Source organism: Lacerta agilis, chromosome 1 (genome assembly GCF_009819535.1).
Source record: "Lacerta agilis isolate rLacAgi1 chromosome 1, rLacAgi1.pri, whole genome shotgun sequence".
NCBI lineage: Eukaryota > Metazoa > Chordata > Lepidosauria > Squamata > Lacertidae > Lacerta > Lacerta agilis.
The window spans coordinates 42,831,253-42,845,518 of record NC_046312.1 but is presented as its reverse complement, the minus strand read 5'-3'; the positions used below and the strand labels follow the sequence as shown (position 1 = coordinate 42,845,518).

At 41.3% G+C, this 14,266-nt stretch overlaps 1 protein-coding gene across 2 annotated transcripts in view; it reads left to right on the top strand.

Annotated features, from left to right (window-relative positions):
• Positions 1-2,731: 2,731 nt before the first annotated feature.
• The window catches only part of VPS39 (VPS39 subunit of HOPS complex), a 28,628-nt gene continuing 17,093 nt past the window's right edge, over positions 2,732-14,266 (top strand). Inside the window, exons 1-9 of one of the 2 annotated variants that reach the window (XM_033145857.1) lie at positions 2,732-2,851; positions 6,134-6,199; positions 8,499-8,525; positions 8,921-8,985; positions 10,519-10,561; positions 11,099-11,193; positions 11,410-11,508; positions 12,258-12,350; positions 13,589-13,772. In XM_033145857.1, coding sequence (XP_033001748.1) covers positions 2,779-2,851; positions 6,134-6,199; positions 8,499-8,525; positions 8,921-8,985; positions 10,519-10,561; positions 11,099-11,193; positions 11,410-11,508; positions 12,258-12,350; positions 13,589-13,772 — 745 coding nt within the window. In that variant the 5' untranslated portion in view covers positions 2,732-2,778. The remainder of the gene's footprint in view (positions 2,852-6,133; positions 6,200-8,498; positions 8,526-8,920; positions 8,986-10,518; positions 10,562-11,098; positions 11,194-11,409; positions 11,509-12,257; positions 12,351-13,588; positions 13,773-14,266) is intronic. The other variant, XM_033145864.1, reaches the window with a different exon arrangement.

Here is a 14,266-nt window from a genome sequence, read left to right as displayed (position 1 = left end):
CTTGTTTGCTAAATGAGGGCCATAAAGTATAATGAATGGACATTGTATTTTTGCAGAAACACAGTCTCCTTTATGAACATATCAGTTCATAAAGCACATATGGGCCTGCTTTCAGCTTCCTACCTTTGGGAAGTTCAGCTTGTGGAACTTGTTATATCTTACACATCAAAACAGGTTTTACCTCCAGGGCAGCCTCTGAGTTTTGGCATCATAACCTCAATATACTCCTTGTATATTGGCTGACTTGTCATAATTGTTCCATAAGCCAGCCACTAACACAGGGGGTTCCAGGTTCAAGCTCTGACATCTCCAGTTGATGAATCCAGGTATTAGGATGGGGAAGACCCTTCCATGAAATGCCTTGGAAATATGCTACCAGTCTTTATACAATGTTCCGAGTTAATGACCAACAGCCTTGACTCGCATGCAACAGCTCCACTAGTAAGCTGCTTAATTGAAAGTCACCAGGCATTTAAATGTATAATTAACCATTTCCTTGCAATGTAATAAGTTATTAATGACTGTTTAGGATTTTTTAATGTACTTTAATATTTCTTCTTGTATGTTGCCCTGAGCAATGCATTTTATAGAAGGCAATTGTTACATGAATAAATAAGACCTTAATTAAATATCATGGTTCGGCCCCAGAATTACGCATGAGGGTTATATTTCTTTGATCTTTGGATGAAGGGCAGCATAGAAATTTAATTAATAATGATGAGTGAGTGGTAGAGCAGATGCTTTGTATGCAAAAGTTCACCGTTTCTAGCTCTGGTTGGAAAAGGGGCTGGAAAAGGATCCCTATCGGAAAACCTGGAGAACTGCTGCCGCATAGTAGACAGTATTGAAATGCATGGCCCACCGGCCTGACTCAGAATAAAGCAGCTTCTTGTGAAGTTATACCTCATCAGATGCAGAGTGCATCTAGCTCAGTCTTCACCAACCTGATGCCCTCCAGATGTTTTGAACTATGACTCCCATGATCCCTAACCAAGCTGTGGCGGTTGTGGTCCAAACCATCAGAAAGGCACATGATTGGTAAAGACAGGGCCAGCTGCAGCTGGTAAATAACCACAGGTTACCCTATGAATGACCAGGATGCAAAAAAATGTGATCCGAATAGTCTGGCTTACGCCCTTGCCAGATAAGATGCCCACAATCGAAATGACCACTATCATCTTGTATGATTGGCGTGCTGGACTTGAGGGATCCCCCTTTCCAAAGAATGGCCTGATTTGCCCTTTGCTACCCCACCAGTCCCATAAGTAACAGCTCCATGGTCGTAGGTGGGGGGGGGGTGAGGGCGTGGGCAACCTAAATCAATACAAATCTGAGGCTCTGCCCCCCCCAAAGCCTGCTCCCCCTAGCATCCTGGCTACACCCATGAACAGCCCTACACAATCATTCCCAATACAGTAGTGGTTAATGAGCACCCCCCCCCCCCGTTTTATATAAGGGGCTCCGAAGCCCCTCTTCGTGTTGAAAATATGCCCTTTCTGCACCATAAACAGTACCTGAGGCCACAACAGGGCTGGATTTAGGTTTGATGAGGCCCTAAGCTACTGAAGGCAATGGGGCCCTTTATATGTCCAGCTGTCCTGTCAACAACAAATTGTCACTGTTTTTTGTGTTGAATATATGCTATATGGTAATTTATGGACCTAATAGGTATCTAAAGCCATTTGCACATAACAAAATGTGTATTTTATCAAAGTAATTGTTGAATTGAAATACAATTAAGAAGTATATTAATAGTGAAATACAATTAAGAAGTAGTATATGTTGCTGTGTGTAGGTTTTATTTTATGTTTTCTTATACAGGTGAAACTCAAAAAATTAGAATATTGTGGAAAGGTTCATTTCTTTCAGTAATTCAACTTAAAAGGTGAAACTAATATATGAGTTACAGGTGGGTAGCCGTGTTGGTCTGCCATAGTCGAAACAAAATAGGAAATTCTTTCCAGTAGCACCTTAGAGACCAACTGAGTTTGTTCTTGGTATGAGCTTTCGTGTGCATGCACACTATAGACTCATGACATGCAAAGCGAGATATGTCAAGCCTTTATTTGTTATAATTGTGATGATTATGGCGTACAGCTGATGAGAACCCCAAATTAACAATTTCAACTTTGGGGTTCTCATCAGCTGTACGCCATAATCACAATTATAACAAACAAAGGCTTGACATATCTTGCTTTGCATGTCATGATTCTATCCCATATATTAAACTCCAGTAGCTAATGAAAACAATTGCTTACATAAATGGACTTTTCCACGATATTCTAATTTTTCGAGTTTCACCTGTATTTTGGAAATGTACATCCAGGTTTTTTTTCCTTTAAATTTCTTGGGAGGCCCCAAGAGAGTGGGGCCCTAAGCTATAGCTTGTTTAGCTTACACGTAAATCCGACACTATGGAATCCCACCCCCGTTTTATACTAGGGGCTCCGAAAGCCCGTCTTTGTGTTGAAAAGATGCCCCTTTCCCGCACCACAAACAGCAACTGCTGAGGCCGCAATGCCTGCGAGAGGCTCCGCCAGCGAGACAGAGACGAGAGGAAGCGGCTGCTCCCGAGGAGGCCGGGCTCCCGGGGGGTTTCCCGGAGGTGGAGCCTGGCCGCGGAAGTGAAGCGACAGCCGGAAGCGCCTGGGCCGGGCCTGGAAGGAGGCGTCTGGGGCGGCTGCTCCGGAGTCGGACTCTCGAAGGGAGCTGCCTCCGGGGTCCTCTCGGCGGGCGTTTGCCGGGCCCCACGTAGCCGCCCCCGCCGCCGCCGCCATCATGCACGACGCCTTCGAGCCGGTGCCGATTCTGGAGAAGCTGCCTCTGCAGATCGACTGCTTGGCGGCGTGGGGTGAGTGGGGGCGCCGAGATGCAGCGGGGCATCTTGGCATAGGCGTCCCTCGCCGTCCCTGCCTCCCTCCCTCTCCCTGCCGCCCGCTTTGCTCGTTTTGGCGCCTGTTTTGTCCGTGCGCTTGAAGCGGGAGGGAGAGGCAAAGCGCTTTAATTATTATTATTTTTTGGGGGGGGGAGGAGTTATCTTCGCTGGGTACCTGAAGGGTCACTCGACGTTGCTGTTTCTGAAGCCTGTCAGCTGCCGGACACGTGACGGACACTGAAGTGTGGAGTGTTTTGTCACTTATGAACCAGTGGTTGCCTGCCACTTTGCCCTCAGCCCCTTAACACGCGTCATGGTGCGGTGGACGCGTTTTAAAAAATTTAGTCTGGCGCAAGAAGCGGCTCTTGCATACCCTTCCGATGAAATCGAGGTGGAAAGATTGCTAGCTATATTTTGCATTCTTTGGGTTTCTGAAAAGAGTGCATCATAAGTGCTTTTTTTCCTAATAAAAATGTTTAGGGGTACTCTCATTTTGACTCAAGAAAATCTTTTATAGTTCAAATCGGGGAAATTAAATACAGTAAATGGACAAAAAGTACAGATTCACAAAATGTTTAGGGATATACGCCCCCCCCCCCGAAAAAAGCAGTGAATTTACCTCATATCTGTTCTGTGAGGTGCATCTTTCCCATTATCGGGTTTTGAGAGTACAGTAGTTGCCATATTAATGCCATTTCACATGTTGCAGAAAATGATTGCAAGCCTGTTTTTTTAATTTTTTTAAAAAGCACCATTTTAAAAACAAATGTTTATCATTTGTGAATAACTTTCAAGTATGGCTGACTTGCATTGGAAATATGGAGATCTGGCTTTTGCAACATGTGAAGCAGTCTGATGTATATGAGATGAAGTATGATTTGTGAATTGTGACTGCTTTCAGCTATTGAACCCTAGATGTTGTTAGACTACAACTCCCACAATCCTTTACCACTGGTAAGCTGGCTGAGGATGATGGACGTTGTAGTCCAACTACAGTGGTGCTGCAAGGTTGGAGAAGGCTAGTTTACTAACTGAGTAGTTTACTGAATGAGTGGAATATTATATGAACTTAATTCAGTTCTTCAATTCCTAACTTAGAGTTCAATTGCAGGCTTCAAAGGCCCCTGTTACTTCCCCAGAGGGATACCATTAAATAGTACCATCCATACTACAGTAGTTTGTGTCCTGTTATTTTTCTTTCAACCTGTAATCCTCCGCATTCCCTTGCAAGGTATATCTGGCGGCAGTTGTATGTACTTTAAAATTGGATGTGTCTTCAGCAACCTGTAACTTTGTGCATCCAAATGATATCCGTCTGAATTATTGATCTCCTTACTGAGTCAAGCCTTCTCATCTGAATTGACTGCATTTTCCAGTCAGAAATCTTGCCTGGCCATCAGGAGGCTGAGATAACTGTACCTGCTTAAATGATATATTCTTGCATTTCATCGTTGATTTACATTGCTCGTTATTTCCTAGAATTTTATTATGGGGTGGGTAGGGAGAAAAAAAAAATCACAGGTATTTTCAGTGAGATGCAATTGATTATATTGAGTCTGTATGCCCTGGCCCAAAGTAATGCAAGGCTTTATTTATGTAGAAATATATAACTTATAGGAAGATTGAGCAAAGGAAGGTTTGTGGTATTGGGTTCACAACAAAATATGAGAAATTGGGACACTATCAAAAGTTAAGAATTTTCTACATGGGAAGCACTCTGGTATAAGAAAAAAGTGGGACAACTCTGCTTATTGTCATGTGTGGTGATTGCATGCTTTTTTGCTGTGTTTACATGCATGTGAAGCTGTGGGAGACAGGGAAGTTGCCTTGTGTGTACATGTGATGTCACAAGTGGTAATATATGTGCTGCTTGCACTTTTTCCTACTTGACAGGCATTTTGTGTAGAAAATTAATAATGCTGAGAATGCAAGCACCATTTTCTGGAAGTATTATTATTTTGTTTGTGTGTTTGCCAAGAGGAAAATAATTTGTGGCAATATTTTATGATACAGATGGCTATAAATGATTTGCATGTCTTTAAATATAAGTGTGTGCTTTTCAGTTGGCAGTACTATTTGCATAGCACCTAATAAGATAATTTTGGGCCTCAACTTATACATTACTGGCATTAAGCATTTGCAAGACTTGCTTAGTACACATACTGTTAAAGAAAGCAGCTTTTGGGGCCAGATTTGGGTATGACATTTTAGTCAAAAAACATGCAAGATAAAGACGAGTCTTGCTTTGCTCATCAACATTTATTATTAGCAGTTCAATTCAAAACAAGTGCATAGTAATAATGTTAAGTAATCTATATTACAAAGATAATCTAAATATCAGTGGATATCTGGGGATGGTGATATCCAGCCAATTTTTTTATCTCCATCTTTTTATAAAATACTGCTCAGGACAAAGACTGTTGCATCTTCAGAAAAGAATTCCTGCAGCATAGCCCCCCTTCAATTATGACTTGTGAGCTTTTTAATGGTAAACAGGAGTTTATTTTCTTCACCATATTCTAAGCAAGGAACTTTTAAAATGAAAGCCAGAATTTAAACAAAGGCTGTAGTTCTTACCAGGCACACTTGGTAATGATGTGTGTTTTCTGGAAAATTTTGAATTGTAAAATTTCCTAATCCCCTTCCCACCACAACACACTAAATTGATTGGTATCGGCTTTAAACAGAATTATAAGTTGACACAGTTATGCTTTTGTACTGTATAAATAAACAGAATTTTAAAATAACACAAATGTTACTTTTTTGTACTATATAACATACATAAAAAAGAATAACAAAAAATGAAATGCTTGATTTAGGGGGAAAACCCCCAATAAAGGGCACTTAGGCTGCCATCATGTAGATGCTTTTCCTGGAAGAAAGCCTGGCTGACGTTAGAGGGACTTGACGTTAGAGTACAAATGCATGGGATTGCACTGTAAATTTTCTTTAAATGTTACATTTAAACAAATGTAAAGCTTTACTTGCAAATACTTTTATTGGAATGCTTATATAAATACATCTAGAAATAGTATGCATTTCTCTTACATTGTTCTTACTTTAAGGGGAAAATTGAAGGTTTTAAAAACCGTTGACATGTTAATTTTAGCGTTTCCAAAGAACTGTGTGGAGAAGTTTCCACTCATATGTTTATTCATTAGAACTTCCCAGTATGAGATGTAAGGGTTACATAAATTATGCATAGACGGAAGAAATGTAATCTTACTGCAGTTTATAAAATGTTTGTTTTTATTGCAGAGGAATGGCTCCTCGTTGGGACAAAACAAGGCCACCTTCTTCTTTACAGAATTCGAAAGGAAACTGGTGGGTGTGGAAAAAAATTAGCCAAGTTTCTGAAAGCCCTTGGAGCATGTGCAATGGAGCACAATTGTTTAACTGTATTTTAGGGTGGCTTTACACGGTTTTCTGTGCTCTGCTTGGTTGCGATGAGAGTGTGTGCATGAGCCTGATACTCACATAAGAACCACACTGTATAAAACTTAAATACTAGAGACTGCATTGACTGCCCCTAAATGTCATAGGGTCCCTGCAGCATTTCTAGAAGAAGAAGAGTTTGGATTTGATATCCCGCTTTTCACTACCCGAGGAGTCTCAAAGCAGCTAACATTCTCCTTTCCCTTCCTCCCCCACAACAAACACTCTGTGAGGTGAGTGGGGCTGAGAGACTTCAGAGAAGTGTGACTAGCCCAAGGTCACCCAGCAGCTGCATGGGGAGGAGCGGGGACGTGAACCCGGTTCCTCAGATTACGAGTTCATCGCTCTTAACCACTACATCACACTGGCTTTCTAGTTTCCCTTTCTATGGGAACTTCAACAGACCCAAATCCTTAAAAACGTGTAACTAATGGCATAACTTTGAAAGCTGAAGTAGGTGAGCAGTTGGCTTGAAGATACCATTCACTGTGCATAGGCTCGATTTGCATAATCTGATAGCAGTGAGGGCCAAACTTGCGGTGAAGATAATCACACAACTGACAGTGACATGACTTTTTTATTTAGTTAAAAACGGGTGAGGGAGATGAATGATTTCCACTTCTCCTTCCCATACCTTATGTCACTGAATAGATCAGGTTGCAAGTTACATGACAATTTAATAAAGAACTACATGTAGTACATCCTAGCTCAGCTGTGTGCCTCTTGTCTTTTGGGTGGTTTATGGGGCTTTCACTGGAGGTGGACTCGTCTTCCTGGTCATCTGCCATCTATTGAGTTGAGATTCCTGCATTACAGAGGGTTGAACTAGATGACCCTCAGGGCCCCTTCTAACTCTGCAATTCTGTGATTCTGTTTTTCACTGTATTTCAGGACAAGGTGTAGGATTTAAGGGAGCATAAAGCTCAGATAAGAGCTGTTGTGTGCGAAACCCAACCTATATAAACTATGGTATGATTTAGAATGGAAAAGCAAAAATAAAACAAAACCCTACAGCACCTACATTTTGGCTCACTGGTGCATTAGCAGCAGTCATTTCCTCAATTGTTGTCCCGTGTTGTCCTAAGTCCGGATAGACTGAATGCCAATTCTTACAACCTCTTTTGAAGTGGAAGAATTGCTTCAGAGTAACCTTCCTTCCGCAGTTTTCAGTGATGATGTGGTTTTGTGAGAGCATCCCCACAATACATTTTCTGGTATTGTACTGGAAAATTACACAGTTGCACGAGCAGTCTAAATTTACAGGGTTGTATCAAATGCCGCCTCTGTGCTGGCAGAAGTGCTTCTATTACCACAAGGCAAGGCACCCCATTTCCGCCAACATGCCCTGCTGTTTGCAGCCTTCTGTGCCATATCCCATATAATTCCAGAGGATCCCCGGCCTTCAGGAGTGGCATTTAAGGGACATGGAATGCTGCATTGGGTTGAAGGGACTGGTGAACATCAGGCCAGCCTCCAAGCGCAAAGCAAACATTGGATTCAAGCTCCATTCTCTGCATGTTGACAGTGGATAGGAACATAGGAATCTGCCTTGTAGAGTTAGACCAGGCATCCCTAACCTTCGGCCCTCCAGATGTTTTGGACTACAATTCCCATCATCCTTGACCACTGGTTCTGTTAGCTAGGGATCATGGGTGTTGTAGGCCAAAACATCTGGGGATGCCTGAGTTAGACCATTGCTCCATCTAGCTCAGAGTATTATATACTCTGACTGGCAGCAGCTCTCCAGACCTTCAGACAGAAGGGAAAGGCAAGGGCAGACAACTGAGGAGCTGAATGCAATAAATGAGGATAACAGGGTATGATGACGAGCAAATGCAGTTATGTGCGCTTAGGCTTCATTTTGGTTAAAGATGTTACCAATGAATGCAAGTAATGGCAGGGTGGCCCAATGGACATGGATTGGGAGTTGACATTTTAACCTGTTCCTCAGGAAAGTTATGAAAACAGGAGAAGTGAGCATGGGGTGCTGATTTTTCCTGCTCTGGGCAACACCACTACCATCTTAGAGAAGCCATTTTTCTAGCTTTGCAGAAAAATACATGATTATTTTAAGAAAACTGAATTTATTCTCAAACCACCTTAGCCAGTGTTCCAGTCAAATCATGATAGTTTTCAGTTGCTCTTGTCTCACTTGGTAAATTTCTCCCCCTTTTTGCATCAACGTCAGGAGAGGTTACGACATCAGAAAGTGGCTGTAAGTTTGTATCCATAAACCTTTAAACCCTTGTGGTGAAGTGTTTTTATTCTTTGTCCCTCTTGCGATACTCCCTAGGGATTTTATTTGCTAGTGGCTGATGTAGTGATGAAGGGTGCTGGGGGCTTGCCTTTTCCTAAACTAGATTTTTGAAGTCTTTTGTTAAATTCCTTCCATCCATGAGATGACAATGCCCAGTTTACTGGTGGGGCAATTGGGTATGCTGTAATGTATAATTGCTCATTTATATATATATTTTTTGCAAACTTCAGGTGGACATGTGAGACTTGCATCTCCTCTAAACTGATAGCAGAACTTTGTGGGATATTTTGTTGATTAAATAGTTAACGTGAAAAGTATCTGTAGTCTAAAATAATCCCTTTGCTGTTTGGTAGGTTGCAACAGATTTGAAGTGACATTAGAGAAGTCAAACAAGAACTTCTCCAAGAAGATTCAGCAGGTACATGGGATCTCTCTGGACCCACCTAAAATCGTAAAAGCCATTTGACTTTGTTTTACTGGGGTGGGGTGAGATGGAAGTTGTTGTGCTGCTGATCTTGTCTTCTCTTACAATATTGGCATTTGCTGCAGCAATCCTAATGTGTGTAGTTGCCGTAAGTCTTGTAGAGTTCCACTAGCTTTGATCCCAAGTAAATGTGTTTGGGGTTACTGTAATAAAATCAGAGACACTACTTCAAAGACATCACCAATGCAGAATGGAAGTTGCTGCAGCCTTGTGCTTTCAAGTGACTAGCTTTTTTGAGTAGCTTATTATATTTATATCCTGCTGTGCAGCCAAGATAGGGTCCCAGAGCAGCTTACAAAATGCACACAAAGTTACAACTAGAATAGGGGATATGCGGAGGTGTGCCCTAATCTTCTGGTCTCCTGCACTTGATGACATAAGCCTGGTTTGCACATATAAGACATGGTGTTTTTAGCTAAATGTGGCTTGTTTGAAAGTTTGAACCCAGCCCAGCAAACTATTTGTTGTTGGTTTATCGACCATGGCTTATATTAACTATATTTCGGCACTATATCCAAAACTAATGTCCTTGCTTAACTATGGTTTGTTTGGCTACACATTTCAAGTACCCAAACAGAGGCATGAGGCTAGAGGAGTAAGGAGGGAAAACAAGCATTTGTGAAGCAAGCCGTGGCTGCTTTCCTCATGTGGAAGTCAATTTATGGTGCTTTTTTAAACAAACAAACAAACAAAAACAAACACAGCTTAGTTTTATGTGCAGACATAGCCACTATCAATATTCCTTTCAGGAAAAGGGAGCAGAAGGACTCGGGCTGGTTAATGGTAAAGATGTCAACCCAAATAAGCAGCTCCTTTGTTAAGCTACAAAGTCTGTTAATTAACATTTAATTAAAAACCTTACATAATAAACTAGAATATTTTGGGGGAGCAAAACAACCTATTTTGAGTAACTGTTCTTATAAAAGCTCACTGTGTTGTTGCTCATTCCTTTTTCCGGCCTGCTGAATAGTTAGTAAACAGCACTGGTGTGGTTTTCTTTTGGGGTTTCTATTCCTATTTGCATATGCTTTGTTCCTTGTGGAACTCAATCCTTTGTTGTTGCTGGTTGGAATCTTAAGAATTATTACTGGCTTATAATGCCTTAATAGCGGCATTTGGATATAGCACTAAACCATAATTCTCCTCTCCAAGTAAAGGCACTATTATTTAATATCTACACAATGGTATATGTGCTAAGCAAAATTGTTGTGCCTATTAAACTATAAATATATTTTTATATAGTTCAAGAAACTTCTTGGGAGTTCATGTTGAAATGGTATTTATTGCCTGTAACTGAAGCTGTTAATGTCACCAGAAATGTCATGACTATTGCTGCAAGGTTACTCTGCTAGAGGTTGATAGCTTACATATAAATTGATTTTAATTTGAGTCCCTTTCTGTTAAGTAAGATTCATTTCTAGCAAAGGTTTGCCTGCAACTTATTTACAACATTTATTATTATTGTAGATCCATGTTGTGTCCCAGTTCAAAATTTTGGTCAGTTTATTAGGTAAGTGAATTCACAGCATTATGTTTTGAGACTAGAGTAATTGAAGCCGCAGTCTTATGCATCTCTTAATTCAGAGTAAGCCCCATTAAACTCAAAATGCATAGGATTGTGTTATTATTCATCTGAGCATGGTTATCCTTGATCTCCTTCATTTATGTTGCAAGTCTTTCTCTTAAGACCCTTGTGTCTTTTCTCCCACATACATGGAATGTTTTCCCCTGCATTCTGACATAGAGGAGATTGCATTAGCTTACTTTAGATCTATTTGCCACCCACCTATTTTTAAAACAAGTTAAATCTTGTCTCCTGCTGATAAGAATTGTTGAATTTGTAGCGCATAATTCTGTGAATACTGCAGACATGCATCAATGAGGTCTTTGGCAACTCAATGTACCTTAGAATCGGCAAGACATCTGAGAAATGTTAGCAAAATTGTGTCCAAACACTTATTAACCCATCTCTCTGTTTTAAAATTTGAAATACGTTGTTATGAGGGCATGTGGAATTACAATAATGTTCCTGTCTTGTTCCAAACAGAAAACAACATTTACGTTCATGACCTGTTGACATTTCAACAGATCACAACAGTTTCCAAGGCGAAGGGTGCAACTCTCTTCACCTGTGACCTGAAGGCAAGTATAAGAAGATGTCATGCCTTATCCAGTCTTGAAAAGGGTATTGACTGTGAGACCTTGGTGTGTGAAGTAAAAAATGAACAGAATATTGTTCTCAATAAAGGCTGGTTTCATGAGAGGAAAGTTCTATAGTTTTTAAATACCAAGTGGATGTGAATGTACTTGATGAAGTGCCTTCCACACTAATACATAGAGAACTATTTTTCCCCACAGCACTCTGACACAGGTGAAGAGGTATTGAGGATGTGTGTGGCAGTGAAAAAGAAGCTCCAGCTGTATTACTGGAAGGACAGAGAGTTCTATGAGCTGCAGGTTTGTTTAGTACTTGTTTTTAAAATGTTTTTATTGGTTTTTTTGCTTGTTTGCCACCCTTGGCTCATTTGGGAGAAAGGGCAGGATGTAATACATTTTAGTGCTTGGGCACATGAATGCAAGCCTTCAGTCTTTCTGGTATTAAAGGCCTCCTCACTTATGGCCAATTCAGGTGTACTGCTTTTTTCTTCATGGAAAAGATGGAAGCTATCTAGTGTTTTGTTGATGGATCTTTGCTGCGAAATTCATAATGGATTTTGCTTTCCCTCAAAACATATTAAAGGTATAAGGGAAGGGAGAGAGTATGTTGGCCTTGGCCTTGGATGAGAAGGTATAGGAAGGGATTTGAAGTTGGTGTTTGTGTTTTTGTTTAGAGCAGGGGTAGTCTACCTTTTTATACCTACTGCCCACCAATGCATCTTTCTTCATGGTAAAATTTCCTTACTGCCCACTAGTGCTTGATGGAAGGAGGATTCAGCTTGTGCCGTAGAACCCCCTACCGGCCACCTAGAATCCTGAAGCGCCCACTAGTGGGCGGTAGGGATCAGGTTGACAACCCCTGGTTTAGAGGATAGATTTAAAATGCTACCGTATTTAGTTTCTGTTAAAGCAGTTTGCTTTGGTGTAGATAATTGAGATGGCAGTACAGACAAGCAAAGGATATTGCTATGCAGATATGTATAAAGCAGTTTTAAAACCAGAGTAACTCATTCCTAGGCAACTAGACCTTTTCTCTTCTTGTTCTCCAGGGAGACTTCAGTGTGCCAGATGTACCCAAGTCAATGGCATGGTGTGAAGATTCAATCTGTGTGGGTTTCAAGAGGGACTATTATCTAATAAGGGTAAGAGAGAGTTTGGACTCAGTCAGAATAATAAAAGTTGATTTTGCTTCGGATTCAATGCAGATGGGAAAAGAGTGTGACTACAGTATGAACTACTTGTATATAATTAAGGCTGCAATCCTATGCCGACTTCTTTGGGAGCAAGCCCCATTGAACCTAATGAGAGTTGCAGTAATTCCAAGTGAACATGCATAGGATTGCTCTGTTAAGGCCATATTCAGACCATGCGTTAAAGTGCTATGATACCACTAAAGCAAGCAATGGCTTCGCCAAAAGAATTCTGGAAGCTGTAGTTTGTTAAGAGTGCTGAAGTTGTTAGGAGACCCTTTCCCTCACAGAGCTACAATTTCCAGAGTTCTCAGGGAAGAAGAAGAAGAAGAGTTTGGATTTGATATCCCGCTTTTCACTACCCGAAGGAGTCTCAAAGCGGCTAACATTCTCCTGTCCCTTCCTCCCCCACAACAACACTCTGTGAGGTGAGTGGGGCTGAGAGACTTCAAAGAAGTGTGACTAGCCCAAGGTCACCCAGCAGCTGCATGTGGAGTAGCGGAGACACGAACCCGGTTCACCAGATTACGAGTCTACAACTCTTAACCACTACACCACACTGGCTCTCTCTCACAGGGAAGAGGGATTGATGGTTAAACCTCTCTGGGAATTGTAGCTTGAGGAAGGAAACAGGGGTTTACTAACACTTCTCAGTACTCTTAACAAAGACTACAGCTCCCAGGATTCTTTGGCGGAAGCCATGACTGTTTAAAGTGGTATCACTGTGTGAATGTGGTAGCCTCAGTGGAAGTTAGTTATGTTTGGGAGTTCTCAAAGGCATATGTTGGTACTGGATCTGCAGGGTTTTTAAGTGAAGTAATCTTGGTGGATGGTCTCCTGAAAGGAGAGACACTTTTCTTTCCTCTAATGCATGGGTAGGCAAACTGCCTGGGGGCCAGATCTGGCCCAATTACCTTCTAAATCTGGCCTGGGGACGGTCCAGGAATCAGCATGTTTTTACATGAGTAGAATGTGTCCTTTTATTTAAAATGCATCTCTGGGTTATTTGTGGGGCGTAGGAATTCGTTCACCCCCCCAAAAAAATATAGTCTGCCCCCCCAAGGTCTGAGGGACAGTGGACCGGCTCCCTGCTGAAAAAGTTTGCTGACCTCTGCTCTAATGATAAATAAATATCAGTCTAATGTAGCTATTCTGCATGGATTGACTGGCTTTGATTATTCCTTTTGCAGGTGGATGGTAAAGGTTCCATCAAAGAACTCTTCCCCACAGGAAAGCAGCTTGAGCCACTGGTAGCCCCTTTGGCAGATGGGAAAGTTGCTGTAGGCCAGGATGATCTTACTGTTGTATTAAATGAAGAAGGAACTTGTACACAGAAATGTGCCTTGAACTGGACAGATATCCCAATAGCCATGGGTGAGAACTAGATTGTTTAATAATAATAATAATAATAATAATAATAATAATAATAATAATAATAATAATAATAATTTATTTCTACCCTGCCCATCTGGCTGGGTTTCCCCAGCCACTCTGGGTGACTTTCAACAGAACATTAAAAACAGAATAAAACTTCAAACATTAAAAACATACCTAAACAGGGCTGCCTTCAGATGTTTTCTAAAAGTCAGATAGTTGTTTATTTCCTTGACATCTGATGGGAGGGCGTTCCACAGGGCAGGCACCACCACCAAGAAGGCCCTCTGCCTGGTTCCCTGTAACCTCACTTCTCACAGTGAGGGAACCACCAGAAGGCTCTCGGAGCTGGACCTCAGTGTCTGGGCAGAACAATGGAGGTGGAGACGTTCCTTCAGGTTTATTGTTATTAATTTATGAATCTTCTTTTACATATGTCTCAAGGTGATTTACAGACTCACAATAAAAACAGCTAAAATGGTTTTAAAAACAGT